The 20,404-nt window shown below is 41.3% G+C and overlaps 1 protein-coding gene across 1 annotated transcript in view; it reads left to right on the top strand.

Moving 5' to 3' along the window:
* The window catches only part of JAZF1 (JAZF zinc finger 1), a 620,003-nt gene that overhangs the window by 543,677 nt on the left and 55,922 nt on the right, over positions 1-20,404 (top strand). Inside the window, exon 4 of the mRNA XM_069211451.1 lies at positions 14,891-15,060. Coding sequence (XP_069067552.1) covers positions 14,891-15,060 — 170 coding nt within the window. The remainder of the gene's footprint in view (positions 1-14,890; positions 15,061-20,404) is intronic.

The raw sequence follows: 20,404 nt of genomic DNA, 5'->3' as shown, positions 1-20,404 counted from the left end.
GTCTCTCCTTAGTACATCAGAATGTATTAGTGCATTGAGAAGCATTTATTAAAAGTTATATATATTTTTTTTAGTCCTGAATTTAGAAACGTTAATTCTTCCCCTTTTCCTGACAACAATGCCAATACTGAGCTAATAGGCAAGTCATTTGTTACATGCACTCTTTGGGTGCCCTGGATTCCTATTATACATGAACAACATTAGAGTTTATTAAATCGGACACAGTAAAAAGGTTTTGTACATCACACATCCTGAAATAGGTATTTCAAGGTCATCTTATATGTGATAATGAGCGAAAAAGAGGGAAAGTGAAATAAAACAATTGCCCAGGATCACACTATTTTGTTAAGTGGGGAAGCCTGGATTAGTTACAAGTATTCTGGTTTCACATTGTATAATTCAGCCACTAGATGTATATGCTTAGCTTCCCCTCCACCCACCATATCACCTCCCCCTTAACCGATCTCCCTACCACCACACTGCTGGCAGCAATGCTGCCCTCGGTCACATGGCAGACCAAACTTTTTGGCCTCTAGGAAATTGTTTGCAAATGACAATGTCCATGGTATTCAGTCATAAACCTTCTATTGGAATGGTTATGCAGACACAATATCAGAGCACCATACAACATGCTGGGTGACATTCCGATAGGTACTTTTTTTTTCTTTTTTTTTACAGGTAATTTGGAAGCCACCTTGTAATGCAAGTTGGATAATTTACTGGACATTGCTTGGATAAAGTATAATTTCCAATGTGATATCACAGCAATCGAGAATGTAATTGGAAGTTTTGTTATGTGTTACTTATGTTAGTCGCTAATTTAAAATTGTCGCATTTGTTGCAGTAGAAAGTAGTTAAGTTTGTTTCATAGTCCGTTTTAATGTTTAATTTGTAAAGCACTATTGGTGATAAAAAGGAAACACAGTTGGTTTTTGTCCTAACCTGGGAACAAGGTATGACCAGTGAACAAGGAGACTTTGTCTCCTAAACGCATCAGGTGTTTGGTTGCCATTCATTAAAATAAAACAATATAGCCTGAAGACGCTGAGGCTGCGACTTTTCTTGGGTGGACCCCTCAACGGAGGGTACTCTGGCTGAATTAACAGATAGATAGATAGATAGATAGATAGATAGATAGATAGATAGATAGATAGATAGATAGATAGATAGATATTACCTAGTGGCGGTCACGACGAGGTAGTTATAGTTAGGACCATGTTTCCATCGAAAAAGCATTTTTTTACTTGCCTATACCCTTGGCACCATTTAATGAATCTTTATGAAATTTTCCCAAAAAAGTGTTGCAGTGATTCTTGTTGTTGGTGATCTGTCAGGCGAGGGCTGAGAAAAAGGGGCTTAAAAAACGTTTCATTTCCTATGTTAATTCCCAAAGGATTCTTTAGACACAACTACAGGTCAAACCACTGGATGGAATAACACCAAATTTGGCAGAAAGCTAGCTGTCTCTACGCAGATTACGCTTTCGCTTACTTAGCGTGAATCTGTTCAGTAGTTTTTTAGATTTTAAGGGAAAATAAATTTGTTTATCTCTGGCCGTGAATAATTTGCAAAATACATGTGCAAGAAGAAGTGTTGCAATTGGCTGACCGCAGCCTGACTACAAAAGTTGCGGCTGCCATTTTATTTCACGGTACACTGTCCCTGGGGGTGAAAATCCAAATTGAAAGTGGCATAAAGGGCCAGGGTGACGGTACCCTGACCCCAGGGGTGTGATATATGTGTGTTTTAGGTGCAAATTATGGGTTTAAAATAATTTTGCATCACCATGCACGATATTCATGAACATTCGCGAGTTCTTCGTGAATATGGATACTTTTGAAAAAAAAAAACACAGACTCATTCATACACTAATTCATTCACTCATACGTGCACTCAGGGACTCGTGCGTTCACTCACACACCCACTCAGACAATCATGCACCTCCTCACACCCACTCAGACTCACACACCCACTTTCAGACCCACTCAAACACTCGCAAACCCACTCACAGATCAACTGATAGATACGCCCTGTGGCCAACCTCCGCTGCCCACAGCCAAAGGACGTGCGTGTTGTGGAACTGGGTGGTAATAAGGGCTTGGCTGCAAAGCCTGGCTGCAGGCCAGACCTTGCGACCAACCCCGGCGGCACACAGCCTTTGATCCTGTGTGGCACGGGTTGGAATAGTGTATAGTACTTATAATGGCTTTAAGTTAAAAAAAAAAAATTGGAATGCACTGAAAAAAACAAAGGTTACTGGGACGTTATAGTTAGGTTCTGAATTTACTTGTACAAAACCATAGAAATCCAGCAGTTATTCTTAGAGTTCTTTTAATTAACTATAACTTGCGAGCTAAGGTAACTATAACTCGCGCCTTACCCATTCACAGCTAATTACTCCACATATTATATCATTGATGAGATTTTGTATGGCATCTTTGATATGATCACTACAACATTTGCAATAAAATTATTGATAAATGCATGGCAAGGGTGCAAGTTATAGTTACCTTAGCGCACTAGTTATAGTTACTTTAAAGAACTCTAACTATAACTGCTGAACTTCTATGGTTTTGCACACGTAAATTCATAACCTAACTATAACATTCCTGTAACCTCTGGTTTTTTCAGTGAATATATATATATTTCTGTAGCACAAACCGAACCAAAAAGCACCATAGAACCTTAACTGGACAAAGACATTCATTAAATACAAGTAAGTGGAGAGGGAACTGGGTTGCAGATAGTTAATGAATTGTGATGCAATGTTCTTTAAACAGATGAGTCTTTCTCCTAAATTGGAGCAGCTTTAGTCCTGAAAACATAGATGGAAAAGGCCTGATGTCTTGTTTTTTCTTTTTTCACTACTTAGGCCCTGATTATGAGTCTGGCGGTTGAACAGACTGAACTCAAACATGGTGTGCGGAGGCAGCTGTCAAGCCGGTGGCCCCACCACCACCAGGCTGACCAGCGGAAACGTCGTATTACCATGTTTTCGCTGGGGTGACTGGCGGAAACAGTGCAGTGCCATTGACCTTGGCTCTCTCAGGGAGCCAAGGACAGTGCCCTTGCACACAGTGCCATTGGAATGCGAACTGTCTTCAATGTAGACAGTTCGCATCCTGAGAGTGCTGGCAATGCACTGCCCAAGACATGGCCATGGGCAGTTCAGGGGCCCACCTGTGACCCCCAACTCTGCCTTTCCGTCAGCCTTTTTATGGCGGGGACCCTGGCTGGCAGAAAGGAAAGTTGTGATCAACACGGCAGTGCCGAACTCCGCACTGCCATAGCTGACCATGACTTTCACCACTGCCAACCCATCAGGATCCGTGATCCCGGCAGTGGCGGCAGTCTCTTGGTGGTAAGACCGCCAGGATCGTAATCTGGCAGTCTGACCGCCACAGCGAGTTTGGCGGTCTTAGGCCCACCAAACTCGTAATCAGCCCCTCAGTCTGCAGTCTGATTGTGTCCTGGCTGTGGGTGTGTCGAGATTCACCAGAGATGCTGAGTTTGTCTGCATGATAAGCAGGGGTACTGGTTGAGATGGCTTTGTTTATGATGCAACTAGTTATGATGAGGGTGTGTGCCAACAAGCAGAGCCTATGGCGTTCCATTAACATCGGCGTGATGTGACCATATTTCTTAAGGCCCTGGATGAGAGAAGCCGCAGCATGTAGGATGCCCGTAAGAAGTGCCAGTGTGACGTCTGGGTGGCCATGGAGTGGGGCATTTGTCTTTCTGTAATAACTCTGACCTATTTGATAAACCTTCACAGAACTTTCCAAAATAAGTTAATCCACCTTAGCTCCTTCCTGTAACATTTAGGGGTGATCTCTCAAATGGTTCCAAGATAAAGGGTGAGTTCCCAAAACATCATTGTCTAATGTTAATTCCAATATGAAATTTTGGAAAGTGATACAGAAAAGATGGTAAATGGAATTACCCCAAATATGGCAGAAAATTAGAACTTCACTCCAAAAGTGTGATTTTTGTCATTTGTGTAAACCGGTTCAACCATTTTCGAGAAAATTGCTTTAAAAGATGTGCTCAGAGTAATCATGAAATGGTTAAAACTATAGTGATTTCTGGATGGTTGGTCCCTTGGGAGTCCCACAGTACTCCAAATTAAAAAAATAAGGGTCTCTGATCCGCTTATATGGTGGAACTGGTACAGGTCCCACATTAGCAAATGATCTGATTGAATGCCTGGAATGTAAAAGAAAATGTTGGGGCAGCCAGTACAGGGCACGGGGTCTCAATCCCCTTCTCCTGAAGTATTTTTTTAAAACACATAAGGGCAGGGTAGGGATACCCTGACCCACTGGCACTTGTGAAGGGACCCTCTAGGAGCCAAAAACAAAAATGAATTGTCATGCCACAGGTCCTGCAGTACTCCCACAGGGCCTAGTGCAGCCCTCCCATGAGGTACTGAGGGAGCAGTCGCACAGACACCACCCTTTTGAAAATGCAGGATCACTTAAGCTTCTGTAGGTGAAGCATGCATGGTCCTGTGGTACCATGTTGGCGATGCTTTGCAGCAGTGCAACAGGAGTACTACGGTACAGCAATAAAAATGTCTAAAAAAAAATGAAAAATGTGGGGTGAGGTCTGACGGGGTTCTTTGATGCAGGGGTTGGGCGCAGAATGTACAGTGTATGAGTGACTCACAAACGGTTTAAGTCGCAGTATTATTGAAAGTGTTGTTCTGATAGGGTACACCAGTGATTCTAAACCTTAAGACTTTAAGACTTAAGACTTCAGTGGATCCCCACTTATTCATTACTGGAAATCAGGGACTTCCACTGAGTCATTATTGGAATCCGGCAATCACAGCCTGAACAATCCAGTGATTTGAACTGCAAAAGGTAAATTGGGAAAATAGGCATTCATTAAAAATGCATATTTTGCTTCTTTATGTACATACATTTTAACCTGTTAATATTATACTTATCATTGTCTAAGCTTTCTCGGACTCACTGAGTAGGTGTTGCGGACCCCTACCGGTCCCCTGACCACAGGTTAAGAACTGCTGCTGTACTCAAGATATTTTTGCAAACTACAAAGGTAGTGCAAAGGACCTGGTTGTGTATGCCTTATCAGTGCCTAATGCATATGTCTGAAGCCGTTGACTTAAATATCTATGACAAATGGTTTACTTAATAGGTACATCTCATTAAGGAAAATAATGACTAAACACTCTGTTGACCAGTATTTAATATTTATTAAATTGCTCATCATATTATTGTTTATAGGCAGATTACAGAGGCTATTCACAAAGCTAAGGTACACTTGTAAGTAATTTACACATGTATGTTTACTCTCACATAAATTGATTGGATAGGATGTGGTATAATGGCCAGAGCTACCAACTTTGGAAATGGGGAATCAGGTTCTAGTCTCAGTATCAGCTCAACGTCCTGTGATTCTTGGGGAATCAGGTTCTAGTTTCAGTATCAGCTCAACGTCCTGTGATTCTTGGCGAATCACTTAGAGCCTCATTATGAGTTGGGCGGTTGAACCTCCACAACTTCAATACGTCTAGGGTGAGGCGACCGTCAAGCCGGTGGCCTCACCCTCTGTCATAATACAATGTTTCCACCAGTCATTTCGGTGGAAACAGTGCAGCAGCATTGGCCTGAGGACAATGCCAGTGCACACAGCACTCTCGGAATGCGCATTGTCTTTGATAGCAGACAGTGTGCATCCAGAGGGTGCTGGCAAGGGGGCCCCCTCTGTGGCCCCCAGCACTGGCTTTCTCCCAGCTTTTTCATGGCGGGGATCCCCCCATGAAAAGGCTGGCGGAAAACAAAGTTGTGATCAGCACATCGCGCCGTGGCTGATGATGGCTTGGACCACCGCCAGCCTGTCAAAATCCATGATCCCGGCAGAGGCCGCAGTCTCCTGGCAGTCTGAACGGCAGGATCATAATCTGGTGGTCAGGATTACAACGGTCCGACAGGCACCATGAGTTCGGCGGTCCTGGGGACACCCAAATTCGTAATTAGGCCCTTAATCTCCCCATGCCTAAAAAAATAAATGTGTCCTTGTGTAATGTAACTGGTGCTCATGTAAAGCACTCCAATACCTTCCAGTCGCGTTTTTGCTATATAAAACTGCAAAAAGAATGTCTACAGAGCCATTACGCTTCAAACTCACCTGAATACTAGCAAAAAAAAGCCTAATATCTTTTAAATGTGGGTGATTTCACAGACATGCTTTATGTTCTGCATGTTGCACTCAGTAGCACCACAGAGGTTATGGAAAATTGGCTCTAAGTGTACCTCATTGAATATCTTCCAGTATGAAAAGCGTATAGCAAACGGTCAGATTAATTGGATCATGTCATCAGTGATGTCACCAATAATGTAATTTGAGATGTCATCAGTAATGCCATTTAACAGGTCGTGTATTAGCTCAGTAAAATATAACTAGTGAATGTCAGTGTTTTGTTTAAATGTTAGTTTTAGTGTTATTTTAAAACCTAAAACTAAAGTCACTTTAATCTTTGATATATCTATCTATATATATATATATATATATATTGATAGATATATATTGATATATAGCTATCTATATATATATATATAGAGAGAGAGAGAAGTATTTGTGATTTGTTTTTAAATTACATGAGCCTCTTGAGATAACTAATGTTGTCTAGATGCCAAACTTAAAAAAGGTGAGCATGCTTAAACAATGCCTGTTGATACCAGTATTAGCAAGATGAAGGTCTGCTGTGCTGGACGTTAATTGAAGTCAATCCAAAGAACACCAGTCATCCACAAAATATTACAACGCCTGAACTTCCCTTTGCAAAGACACACCTCTAGATGCCAGATTTGAACCCTGCTGCCTGCAGACAACTGAGAGGAAGGACCACATATAGAGGAGATCATGAGATGCTCAAAAGAGCCAAAGCTGGGCTGCCTAAGGAGCCTGGTTGGGGATGGAAAGAGAAGACTGTCCAGGGGGTATACCGAGAAGCATCAGTCCTCGGGGGTCTAGTGCCACGCAGGGTGCCACATGACAAAAGGCTTCCTAATGGACTTACAGCCATGATCAGTCCCTATTGAAAAGGTGGGCTAATGTCCCTGTGTAAGCTCCAGAGACACTGAAATATTATGGTGTATGACCTCTGCACCACCAAAAAGGATTCAGATATGGGAAGACTAATGAAAGCTTAAGTAGGTCAATACCTCATAAAGCTTTTGTACATTAAAACAGTTAAAAGTACTGGATCGTAGCTTCACAGGCTAAGTTGAAAGGACTAAAATAATAGTATACTAATTGCAATAAAGGATCTCCAAGAAAGGTGGACCATGGTTAAATACTTGCGGAATTCCTTTGAAAAGTTCCAGCAGAAAGTTCCTACATCCATATTTCAGCTAATTACCAAGATGGAAGTTAGAAATGAAGACCAAAGCCACAAATGTAAGAAGGCTGGGTCTACCAGGGCTGGATGCATATAGGAGCCTGAAGCATTTGGTGTATATTATCTACTCATACAATGCTGTTCGATATTTTGACTTAGAGTAAGTTTGCGAACAGAGACTTTTGTCTCTGAGAAGGGGCAAAAAACCCTAAGCAGAATGACTTTAGGTTTGTGAATATGATACTGGTTGATACTGCAAACTAGCCTACGTTGTAAGCTGCTATTATAGGAACATGTTGATTAGGAACACCCTCATGGCTGTGAAGATGCAATACAGTCAGTATAGCAACAGCTTAAAAGTCTACAGATACAATTTAATGGTGGCAGTCATACTTTCACCATTGTTGATGCATACCATAAATTTCCTAAGAAACTAGGGGTTCCTTTAGATCCTGTCTGCAGGCTGCCTAACTATTTAGGCTGTGTAGGCCTTTTCACTGCCGGTGACTGCGGTGATCCAGCTGATGTAATTAGAGATCCCAGATGTATGGGGTGAAATTTTACAGTGCCTTTACCAACAGGGCAGAAACACTTTCGAGGAAATTAATCAGTTGCAGCATGATTGACAAGGCAGCATTGTTTTGCATTTTTCACAGTGGAGATTTGGGGTTTTATTTTTTGCAGAATGAAAAATCAGTGTCCCTGAGGCACTACAAATTTTCTTCCAGGGCCTGGTGGACATTGATTGTTTATGCCTTCCTGGGACCCCCATACTTTGCATGACAGTGGTGTAAGGCAGAAAGCCCCCCACCAAGTAAAGTGCCGTCTGGTTCCACGGAGCTGACAGTTATTTGGAAGCCGGCCAGCCGCAAAAGTATTGTTTCTGATGGTGGAGCCGGCTGGAAAGATAGTGGTAGCTACAGCTTTTTAGCAGGACGGGGTAGGGCCCAGAAACCTGGGCATATGGGATTGTCCTCTAATTCATGGACCTAATTTTTGAGTTACTGATGGGGGAGAAGATTCGAAATGGTGAAAAGTGTGGCATTGATGTTTCCTGGGGCTTTGTTGTTTCCTTACTTTCTTACTCACCCATTTCATATTAATATCTTGAAATAAATAGGTAAAAAGAAAAGAAGTTGGTGCTCATGTGCAAATTATGTCATTCCTCCTGTGTACATGGTGAATGTTCATTGTAACATATGTTATAAAACAATATAAAATCTTTGAAATTAGAAGTGATACTTTGTGTTAGGGTGAGTGTGGTATCTGATGTCCTGAGATCGTATGCCAGGTCAAACAGCTCTTACTGAAGAAAAGCCCACCTTCCTTACCCGTTCTCTCTTCTAACGTAGCCCCCCTACTTCATCCTTTCCTGGGCTGCTCTCTCTAGCACTAATTCCACCCCCGTCTGTTCTGTTCTTCTTCCTCAATTCCTATCCTGAACTCTATCCACGGCGGGAGTCTCCAATGAGTAGCTTGTGGGCTACTGGTACCTCTGCAGCTACCTGTAAGTAGATCCCCTGAGTACAGTCCTGCCGTACAAATTAGAACCTACTGCATGGCTGATTACATTATTATATATCAAAACTGAAGTGTGTATTTGGCATGCCAATGTGTGCATTTTCAGAACTCTAGAGCTGGTGTTTGGGGAGACGTATTCATAACTTGGTGCCAGGTGGACTGCACCTATGACTGTTATGCATTATCTATGTAGAGGCATTCCACATTGATAAGACACTCTTTGCATTCCTGCTGAAAACTGTGCCTCGTGCACTGAGATGATCACTGCTAATAATATTGCATATGGTTGGGCGCTAATGTAATCTTCTATGAGGTGGTCAGCATTAAGACTTTAAAAATAATAGTAGCTTGGGGTGACTTCCACCGAGCACGAGTAGCTCTTACCATACAAAATGTTGGAGAACCCTGATCCATGCAGACCGTCCTCTCTGTATGTAAACCACCGTTCGGAGCTCTGTTGCTTTGTAGGTCACTTCATGTTACATGAACCTAATAGATGCCAGTCAGACACTTAAGCTCAGCTTTTGCCCTTGTCATTTCAGTGTACCTGGACTTTGTTGGTCTTCCTCCTGGGTTTTGTCACCATACTTTGGCATAATTAGGTGAGGGCTCTCTCCAGCAGATTCCTTCCTCCTGCTGGCTGATTCATTGGTTCCTACAGAATCATTATTCCATCTCCTACTTACATGTTTTCATATCCCAAATCGCTCTGAAGCTACCTCAAGTGATATGCAGTGCTTAGCAGCCCCCAAATTAAATAAATAAATACATGCATGCATACATAGGGTCAATACATCCTAATATGTTGCTGAATAGCGTTTCTTCCATATAATTCCTAGAATATGACCAGGTACTGTCCAATTAATTTCCTAAAATATAGCAGTGTTAGTCTTTAGGAATAAAACATCATTAATGAGTCTCAAGGTAGTTTTACTTAATCACTAAGAAAGGTTAGTCAGCGCCCCACATCCGACGTCAGAACGTCACAGAGTTTTAAGAAACTTCAAGTGGTTTGAATTCGCTTTTTCTGTTAAAGAACAGTTTCAAAGTTTAGTTGGAGGAGCCCTGGCCCTGACCACGTAGCAGAGAGCAAAATGAGAGCGAAGCCTATGTAAGAAGATTTGGATCACTGAGCTGAACAGTCTGTTTTTAGCAAATGAGATGCTAAACGTTGCCAGCATATTTTACTGTGCAAGTCCTCATAAGATTTTCAAGTACACGGGATAAAGCACGTTGAGAGATTGATGGGAATAATTGCTTTGTGTTGCGTCTGTGCTGTGTGGTCCAAATGTTTTCAGTCGCCAAGATCGGCCTTGTTAGATGCTATCGCAGGAATTTGTGTTGAAATCCAGGTTACGCATAGGTACACTCTGCTTCAAGAGCCGGGTAATAAACAGCTCTTGGCCAGACACAGTCACAACGAAGGAAGTTTGCCATCAAGAGCTCGTGCAAGAGCCCCATTAGGCAAAATCGCCTGTTCTTTTGCAGCCATCTCCTTTCAACGATTGTTACCCAATAGGTGGAGTACGTTACATCGAAAAAAAAGCAGATTAGTGATAATAATTGTGGGAAGTCCTTAGTAGGCGCGATTTCACCTGATCCCATCAAAGTCTCTCATTATGAGTGGTGGAATGCCAACCAAAGCAATGACTCCAAGTGAAATTCCACCTTCCACCATTACAAGTATCTTTGGGCCCAGAGTGATCATGTCCATAAACCCTGGACCGGATTATTCCCAGTTTGCAGACAGAAAACCTGTCAGACGCTACAAAAGCAGACGGCAGCAGCACATCCTAGCAGCATCCTAGCAAACCCAACCCAACCACCCTATAGCAGCACGGGTGAACAGACAATACATCTCTTAGCCCGCTCCAAGACACGCGCTAGTCTTCCTTGACTCCCGCCCCCACTGGCCCTCAGGCTGGCACTTCTGCCTACTCAGACCAGACCGAATCTGGAAAAAACTGCACGTTAAAGGACCCAGTATCTCCGGGTAGATGTGGTTATTCTCAATTCCAGCCCTCCACCAACCCCACACCAAAATCCAACAAACTTGTAATGAGGGCTAAAGTGATATTTTAAATGTTAAAAATACATATTTGTGTTCAACATGATTGATTTGTATTTCAGCCAATGAATATTTGTGTTTCAACTTTAATTTCTGCTAATTGAAGTTTAAAATATAGGCGGTCATTCTGACCGCGGCGGTCGGCAGTCGCCGCCCGCCAAGCGGTTCCCGCCGAAAGACCGCACCGCAGTCAAAAGACCGCGGCGGTCATTCCGGCTTTCCCGCTGGGCCGGCGGGCGACCGCCAGAAGACCGCCGGCCGGCCCGGCGGGACAGCCCCTTCAACAATGAAGCCAGCTCGGAATGGAGCCGGCGGAGTTGAAGGGGTGCGACGGGTGCAGTGGCACCCGTCGCGATTTTCACTGTCTGCTAAGCAGACAGTGAAAATCTTTGTGGGGCCCTGTTAGGGGGCCCCTGCACTGCCCATGCCAGTGGCATGGGCAGTGCAGGGGCCCCCAAGGGCCCCCCGGCACCCGTTCCCGCCATCCTGGTTCCGGCGGTGGACACCGCCAGAAACAGGCTGGCGGTAAGGGGGTTGGAATCCCCATGGCGGTGCTGCAAGCAGCGCCGCCATGGCGGGTTCCCTGGGCCAGCGGGAAACTGGCGGGAAACCGCCGGCTCCCCTTTTCCGACCACGGCTTTACCGTCGCGGTCAGAATCGCCAAGGAAGCACCGCCAGCCTGTTGGCGGTGCTTCCGCCGCACTCCGCCATGGCGGTCATGGACCGCCAAGGTCCGAATGACCCCCATAATGTTTTGTGGAACCTTGTGTAATTTGGACATACCCTTATTCAAGCAAAAAAAGAGTACAGACAGTGAGTTTGAATAAGATGTTAGGTCTGGTGATAGGCAAGACCTTTTAGTTTTACAAAAAAAAAATTATATATGTATATATATATATATTTACTTATAATGGCTTTCAGCCAGTACTCTTCATCAATTGGTCTTTTATTATGCCATTAACTTTTTGATTCCACTCGCTGCGGCATACAACATGACTAATGGTCTGCCCACTTCAGCTGTTGGCTAACTTTACTCTGAGTGACTGCATTTTGCTCTTTCATAAAAAGAATATCTGTACACAAAGTAGGTCCCTTCAGTCCCCGAGACTACTATGCCATTGTGTCCTTCTTGAGACCGAAAAATATTTTTGCTTTTAGAAAATATGTTGTTTACATTGGCTAGGACTACCCAGCACTACAGTTTTACAAAAAACAATAATAAAACAAGCATCGACAAAGCCAAAAGATCAATGCCAGACCTATTGACTTTGCCAGTGCCTTTTGTCCTTCTGTCTTGGACATTACCTCATCTTAGCTGAAGCCACTGTTCGACTTTCCAAGGCAATGAGACATTTGTTAGCACATAGAAGTATATAGTGCATACTGAGAACAGTGGCTGTATTTGAAAAAGCCTCCATTTTAGCTGCTTGTTGCACTGAACTTGATGTAAAGCATTTTAGTAAAAATTACCTTAGGTAATTTCACTGAGGAGGCCTTCCTCTTTTTTTCTTATTTCCTTTTTAATAAAAGGATCTTTGTGACGTTTCTTATGGTATTCTAAACCGCTGTTAAAACTCAAAATATAAAACTAATAACGTTATTTAACTTTGTTATGCTTTTCTGTAAATTGTGAAAATACTAGAGTCATTTTTATTCGTACAATTTATAAAGTCACTGCCACAGCAATCAATTTAAAATGTTGCCACCTACATGTGAATATAACTAATTTTATAGATAAAAATGAATTTTCATTACAGTGGCTTCAATGCATTGTTATATTGTATCTGCACCTTTATACGTTCTTTAAGATACCTGCACAAATATATACATGGGTTGTGGTCCATACCGACTTGGTAAGGTGTAAACGGTTCAACTACAGTACTGGAACAGCGTTTTTTCCTAATGAAATAAAATCTGCACCCTGAGTTTAAGCTATATGATCTATAGTGATTTCACTGAAACAAGTGTCCTCTATTTGAATGAAAAAAATCTGTATTTTGTAATTGTGAGGCAGGGAAATATTTAGGCTTTGTTGTACATATGTATCTTTATGAAGAGGACTGAAACATCGTCAGTGTGCATGTGGTAAACTGTTCTAGTGCAGTGCTCACATAGGGCAAATACTAAGGTAAGGTCGAGTTATTGCTGCACTGATTTTGGGACCTAAAGCTTTGCACCTCATCAGCTGTTAATGTGACACTGCTTGTATCGATATGTACGAGGCCATGTTTTAGTAAAGTTCAGGGGATCTGAAATGTACTAGCTTTCCCTGTTAAATGAGGCATGTGCTAGAGGGCAGGATCGTGCTAGTTTTCTTGATAACCACTATCAATCATAAAATGTCTTGATTTAGATTCATTGCATACAACTGTATCTTGAGTGGATACCCTGGAAATATAGTTTGATTGTGACAATCGAGTACCGGAGAACAAACGCTTCCACCTAAATGTTTGTATCACATTTTTGCATTGGCTGGTCAAATTAAATGAGATGTGAAAGAGACAACATAATTTATTCTCACTTGTATGACAAGACTGCATTTCCTCTGGAGTGGGCTGATTAGACTCCAACTTGAGCAACAATGTGCACCAAACTCCAAAAGAAATTCTCCCGCTTGAGGAAGCAGCTGTTCAGGCCAGCAGCATCATCCTTAGCTGTAGCATTCTGACCGGCTTACTTTCCCAGGCATTAATAACTTAAGAACAAGCTGGGCCTTTGGAAAATACCCAGTCACAGATTTATTTACAAAATGGTGTTTTACTTGAAATCGCTAAACTTTGGAAGCATCACATCACTGTGCCACCACTGTGTACACTGTTGTGGTCTTGCATGCAAAGCCCTGATAGTGTCCCTGCGATGCTGGGAGAAAAATTCCCAGTGCACAATTGACCTCTATTATGTGGCTACTGGACACGTACCCATGATTGTACTCCTTCATTGGGAGAAGATTTCTAGCACCCTCTTGAATTATCAGTTTCAGTAGGCTGCCAGGGCTTTGTTGAGTTCCTATCACCGAGCTTTTCTTCCAAGGCAGGTTGCATCATGTTTAAATCTCCCTCACGGTGCACCTACTGGTATGTCCTTCAGCACACGGCTTCTTTGGCTGGTTTTCGATCAACAGTTCCTGTTATTTCTACAAATATTTGGAACGTCTCTCCCAAGAACCTGATCTTTATGGGACAGGGTGAAGTTGGCTCCCATCGCTGAGAGCTTACTGTGGGACTGCTATAAATGCTGGCTTTCTGGGTCCCTGGTGTATTTCTCAACCGGACAGTTTGATTAATATTTATTAAAATGCATTCAGATGAGATGCAGAAAACGAGCACCAGGTGTGTTGAACAAGTTGAGTACCCGCGTGCTGTGAACAGGCAAGGTCGGCCGGAACAATGCTGCTCTTTCTCACACTTGAGGGACTGAACCTCGCAACTATAATTGCTGTAACTCTTATTAATGTTGTGCTATAATTCCTACTCCCTCCACAGGGCTAGTAAATGCATTAAGACTTGTCAACATATGATTTTACACAGTTTATTATCTGCAGAATTATGCTCCTCATGATTGTGTTGTTCACTGAAAAGGCCCTAAATAACCAACTGTGGGCTTATTAGAAGGGAATGTTTTCTAGTGCTATTTATTTTACTCCTGTTCTGCAAGAGGTGTTGAAGCTGAGCCGTTAATCAATACCTGATGGAGTCTTTAATGCTTGTTTGTTTAACTGTTCATGGTCGTACATTAACATCAGATGCCTGAGCTATTTAAGGGGAGTAAATTTGTTCTCTCCCTGCAGTTAAATGTGTAGCAGGACTTTATTTAATTGAATATGTTTTTCTGCAGGCATTGTACGCCTGGAGAGACTGTTTGAGTTGTTCTACAGGTTAAAGTATAGTGGGTGGGATTTAACTTTATTTTCTTTCTGTGCATTGGTTTTCAAGGAAGTGAATACGACGAAGAGGAAGTAGACTATGAGGAATCAGACAGTGACGAGTCTTGGACCACAGAAAGTGCCATCAGCTCTGAGGCCATCCTGAGCTCTATGTGTATGAATGGCGGCGACGAGAAGCCTTTTGCGTGTCCAGTTCCAGGATGTAAAAAGAGATATAAGGTTAGTTGCGGTACTATACTTATATGATCAAAAAGAAGGTATTCTTCTGCTCGTACAGTATTACGAACAAGAACTTGAGTAGTTGTTTATTGATATTAATGGGCAGTCTAGTTAATGAAATCAAAATAGGTCTCTCAACTCAATCTGACATCATCACACTAAGGTTTGTTCTCTGATCCCTCTTGCTGGTGCTGCAGGACTGTTTAAAGAAAACTGGATTTTATTGTGCTATATGACACCATCGTGCTTAAAGAGGGGGCACAAGTTTGACATTTGGGAATAAAGTGAACATAAGTGTGAAATGATCCCATTGTGATCTAGACATTCCAGGTACCATACCAAAATGGGAAGGGGTGTTGCTTGTCAAACACAAAAATAATCTGCATGTTATTTTGTACACATCATTAGGTCTTACAAGCACAGTCTATAATGATCTCACGAGATCAACTGGTGTAAAAAGGCAGCTTGTAAAGCTTTGTTTGCTGATGTCCTCATAGAAACATTCTTTTCAGGAAACATCATCGATTGATCTAACAAATAACAGATAGTGCGGATCAGTTTTGAGTACTGTGTCTAATACATGGACTTCACGTCTTCAAAAGGTAGAATATGAGGAACATGCTGAATATCTCAAATGCTCTAATGATACACCATAAGTGTGCATACTGCACTGGGAAAGAGGCTCTAGAACAGTGTTTAGGTTGAAAGATTGAAACAAGATAATTTCATTAATAATACAAATAGGTATTTCTCAACGAAAGGCTCAGTACGTATGGAAAATTCTCATAGTAGAAGAATTGGCTATAAACGTACTTACATTTAAAATTGATTTCATAAAAGGTAATCAATTAAAAAAAGCATATACAGGTTTCCCAAAATGAATGTCTCAGAATTGCTGAAACATCAATTAAGCTGGTCTAAAAAAAAAAAAAATCACAGTGGTGTACAAAAATCTTACTTTTATTGTTTATGCATTTTAGTGTGCACTTTCCGTATCCTTAACTGTAAATAAACAATGATGCACCAAACCCATTTATCCAAAGGTTTAAAGTAAAACCATTCATTTTCGTAGAGCACTGAAGCTGGTGCTGATCAGTTCACCACTGGTAGTAGCCTATGCTTCCACCATATTTGATCTTGGAGGAAGTCAAGAATTCATTGTATGGACTGTCATCAATCATGGTTGAAAGAATTTCCAGATTAGATATCTCTTCAAATCCTTCAGTGAACTGTGTTTTGCTCAACCTAAATTTGGAGCTAAGCACAGAGTAGGAGCCGGCCAGGAGCTCTGGAAAAAATCTGAAAGTTTTACAGCCTGATATCTGTCAGTTATAGGTTATGGAAGTGCTCACATGGTCATTTATCTGTCCCTTCACAAAAAGCATAGCTGAATTGTATAAGATTTCCCAAACAACCCAATGTCTAATCAAGAAAAACTATTTAAACTTGCAAGCTTACTTTTAAACTGTACATGAGGTCAGATCATTTAAGTACGTGGGTCGATAATAAGAAGATAGGTGTATGCAATCATTACAAGAACATATGGAAACTCAAGAGAATAAATAGTTTGAAATAGCAAATCAGATTTGTTTCGCAAATAAATCACATACAATGCTCATAAACTACATAATTTTCAATGCAACAGCAGTATAAAGGCACTGCCGTCTATATGTTCTCTCTGTCAAATTACATTTACTATGACGACTCCATGTTTTCTGTTTTTACAGAATTTTATAGATAAATGGAGACGGAAAACTTAGATAGATTTTCTTTTGACTTATGCTTCATACTTTCAGTCATGACTGTCAGGCCAATGGCTGTGTAGGTCGAGAGGACGGGAGTTAAAAAACGATGTTTCCTATTGAGGTGTAAACAGCTGCAGATGTGCACGTTTATGCTGAAATGGTAATGTTTTCCTATGAATGTATTGATTTATTATAAATGACAGTGTATAGCGCCTAAATCCATCAGTCACTCAAGTGTGAGTATGCATTTATTGATTACATGAATGTGGAAACATACCAGTTGAAGGTTTAATTTTTTAGAAAACAATATAAGTATAGATAAACACAAATAAAATTAGCCCAAAATAAATTTGGATGAATACAGATGGAAGTATAAAAAGGAATAAAGACTACAAAGCTGTTAGCCCCGTTTATAAATGATACAGATCTCATTGTTACATTAGACTTCGATTAGCAAATTCATTTCCTGTGCTGTTTGACAGGCATTTTTGATAATGTTTATGGGCCCGCTGTTGTTGAACGGTACCCCAGTGATTAGTGATAATGTATAAACAACCCTGCCTAACCACATCATTACCATCTGGGGCTAACCCCATGTAATTATAGTATACAGAAAAAGTGACAAAACGTTATAACTACTGGAATAACAGGAGATAATCTAGGACATTATCAATCACATCTGAACATAGATCAGGACTTTGCCCTCCTGTAACACAAAACTTGGCTTCTATCTGGTGAGACAAATCGATCTTGGAACAATTCAGCTATACTAATCTGCTTTAGTCAGTAACATCGTCAAACCTAAGCAGAGATTAAAAGTCCAGGAAATACAAAAATAGTTTTAGCCCACAACTGCAAAGGTTGGAAAGGGAATTGCAAAAAGTCAAAAAGCTTCGAAAACTGCAATTTCCAGCAATTCGCGTCATGTTCACTATGCCCACAAAACACACATATGGAAGTTTTAGCAACAATAGGGACCTTAATGTTTATGTTAATGCCGGCTTTAGTGTAGTTAGCGCTTTTTAAGCACAAACTATAAAGGAATCAATCTTCTTCCAGACTGCGGCCTCTATGGAGCAAACGCAAGACCCATTGCATTCCAATTGTTTGGTTAGCAAGACGCATTTGCAAACTGAAAATAAAAAGTAAAACTGTTGACATAAGCGAGACGATTCAAAGTGCCCCCTTGAGTGCGGAGGAGAGAAAAAAAAAGGAAAAAAAGTTTGCTCGCAGTCAGAGTTATCTGCAAAAGCCATGTAACAGGGTCAGTCCCCAAGGCAGTAACAAAACCACCCAAAGGAGGGACAAACGTAAAGTAGTTACCAACTAAAACAAAGGATTTTTGAAAGGCAAGCCCATGAACCAGTGATGGTGAGGGCATGCGGTGGGCGTGGTTAAAAGGTCAGATACATACCAACACATCGAAATAGCAGCGCTTCCGCGCTGCTATGCTCAACCTAAAAACCATGGCATAAATCAGTAAATATAACATGTGAGCTTAGATCCAGGGTAAGAGAAGAATAAACTGTGTGAACTGAAGCAAAAGAGGGATAATTTGAAGAAAGTAATACACGTCCACCTTTTCTGAGATCTAACATTAATACGTTTAGAGACAAAATAAGGACAAGTCAATTAGAACTTGTGAATTAAAAGAGTATAATGTGGGCAGAAGTGAGCAGTTGAGCTGGCATCCAAACTTTCAGGAAGCAAAGCATGCCATCAGCACATCAGATGAAATTCATTGGATTATCGTGGAATTTAAACCAAACACCTGTGATTGTGATCAGCTGCCTTACAGAATCATAACTGAAGACATTAGAGGATTCACCCCTTCATTTTATATTTAATAAATGTCGTCTTTACATTGGAGTGGCAGTGCAAAGATATCTTAAATCGGCCTAGGTGAACCCGCTGTTAAAAACCGCTTTGTTGGATATAAGGATTAATGTAGTTAAATAACATTTGCAACGTCACCAGTCGCTGCCCTTTCTCATTTATTCAACATGCGTGTAAAATCTTTACTGAACATTCTAGAAGGGGCATTTTGTTGTTACAATTATGCAGATGATTCCCCTTTGTTTTACAGGCTATCAAATGACCACATGAAGGATTAATGTACCTTATCGAAGCAACAAACGGAGAAAACTGGTTAGCAGTAAATTTATAAATAATTTAGTAAAACTATATATTGTTGCTATATTGATCTTTAAGCTCCGAGAGCAGCTGCTTAATATTGATGGTGGCATGATTGTAATTCTATCAAAACCTTACACTTTGGAGTTTGATTTCCATGAACTGTCCCAAATCAATACTGTTTCAAAAAATTGTATCTCCGATATCTACAGTCCAAGCAAGCCCGGAGCATTCTTAGAAGTGACCCTAGCAAAGACATTATGAGTCTGCGGACCTATTACTTTAACATTGTTTACCTTGATGTTACAGGTACTTGAGGGCATGAATGGGTCCAGAATGGTGGTTTTTAGGATTGGCGTTTGTTTTCTGGATTGATCTATTCGGTTCCTTTTGATTTCTTATGGTTGACTATATCTTTGTGATAAGTACATGTTTTAGGACAGGAAGGTGATGTAGTTGTCCACAATTTCCTCTCTGTGTGAGATATGGGTCAAGAATGATGCCAATTAAAGTAGCATTTTATGTACTTAAACCCCTCTGGTAACATCGGCCTATATATTTGCAAATACGTACAAATCTGACCCGTTGTATGTCCACCCACAGTATCTGGAAATAGGCTAAACATGGTCTTTTTGTAACAACTCGCTAGAGCTGGTGGTGTGGCCTCAGTGTCTTGAACAATGGAATTCTTCAACCTTCAGCAGTGAGCTAAAAAAAGCACTGGGTGCCAGAAAACGTGTTCTAAAGACTAACATATGAACAAACCTTGCAGACTTCTTGAGGCCAGAGGCATATTTGTTTAATTTGCATAGGCTTTAAAATAACATTTCTCTCTGTCAGTGAAGTAGTTATGGGTGTGTTTACCTGTGCACAACAGTACCTTTTCAGGTATAGCGCCTTCTACACCAAATTATTATCACACACGGTGTAACAGTTATTGTCATTACCATTGTAATTATTAGAAGCAATTAAAAGGGTTGCAATTCTAACGTTCGTTTACAGATGTTCTCAGAAAGATGTAGACAACAAAGGCCACTGTACCGCTGGTTATTATTTGATGTCTTTCCACTCGATTTTCGGAGTTACCAGGTTGGATTGCCACTGTAATTTTACAGACATGCCCACACGCAGGAGTGTGGGTTCATTTCCTCTGTCAGCCACCTGGTGTCCTCAAAGTAAGTACAAACATTTGTAAGCAAGATCTCTTTTCAAGAGAGTGGCTTTAATGCCAAAAGTGTATGATCATGTAACACCAGCCATGCAGTTGTATTCACTGGAAGTGGCATAATATTCCTTAATAGAGCCCTCATGCAAACAAAATATTGAACCTTGTGTTTAACCCCTTATCTGAGAAGGCTTTACAGTCCCAGCACTGACCCATTTTTTAGGTCAAGGTAAGCGCTTTAGTGTGTTGCAATCTATCTGTGGGCTTTTAACCACACCCACTGTGCGCCCATCACTTTCAC

This window comes from Pleurodeles waltl, chromosome 10 (assembly GCF_031143425.1).
Source record: "Pleurodeles waltl isolate 20211129_DDA chromosome 10, aPleWal1.hap1.20221129, whole genome shotgun sequence".
Classification (NCBI taxonomy): Eukaryota; Metazoa; Chordata; class Amphibia; order Caudata; family Salamandridae; genus Pleurodeles; species Pleurodeles waltl.
Note: the sequence above shows the minus strand (reverse complement) of the source record. Positions and strands in the feature narration are given on the sequence as shown.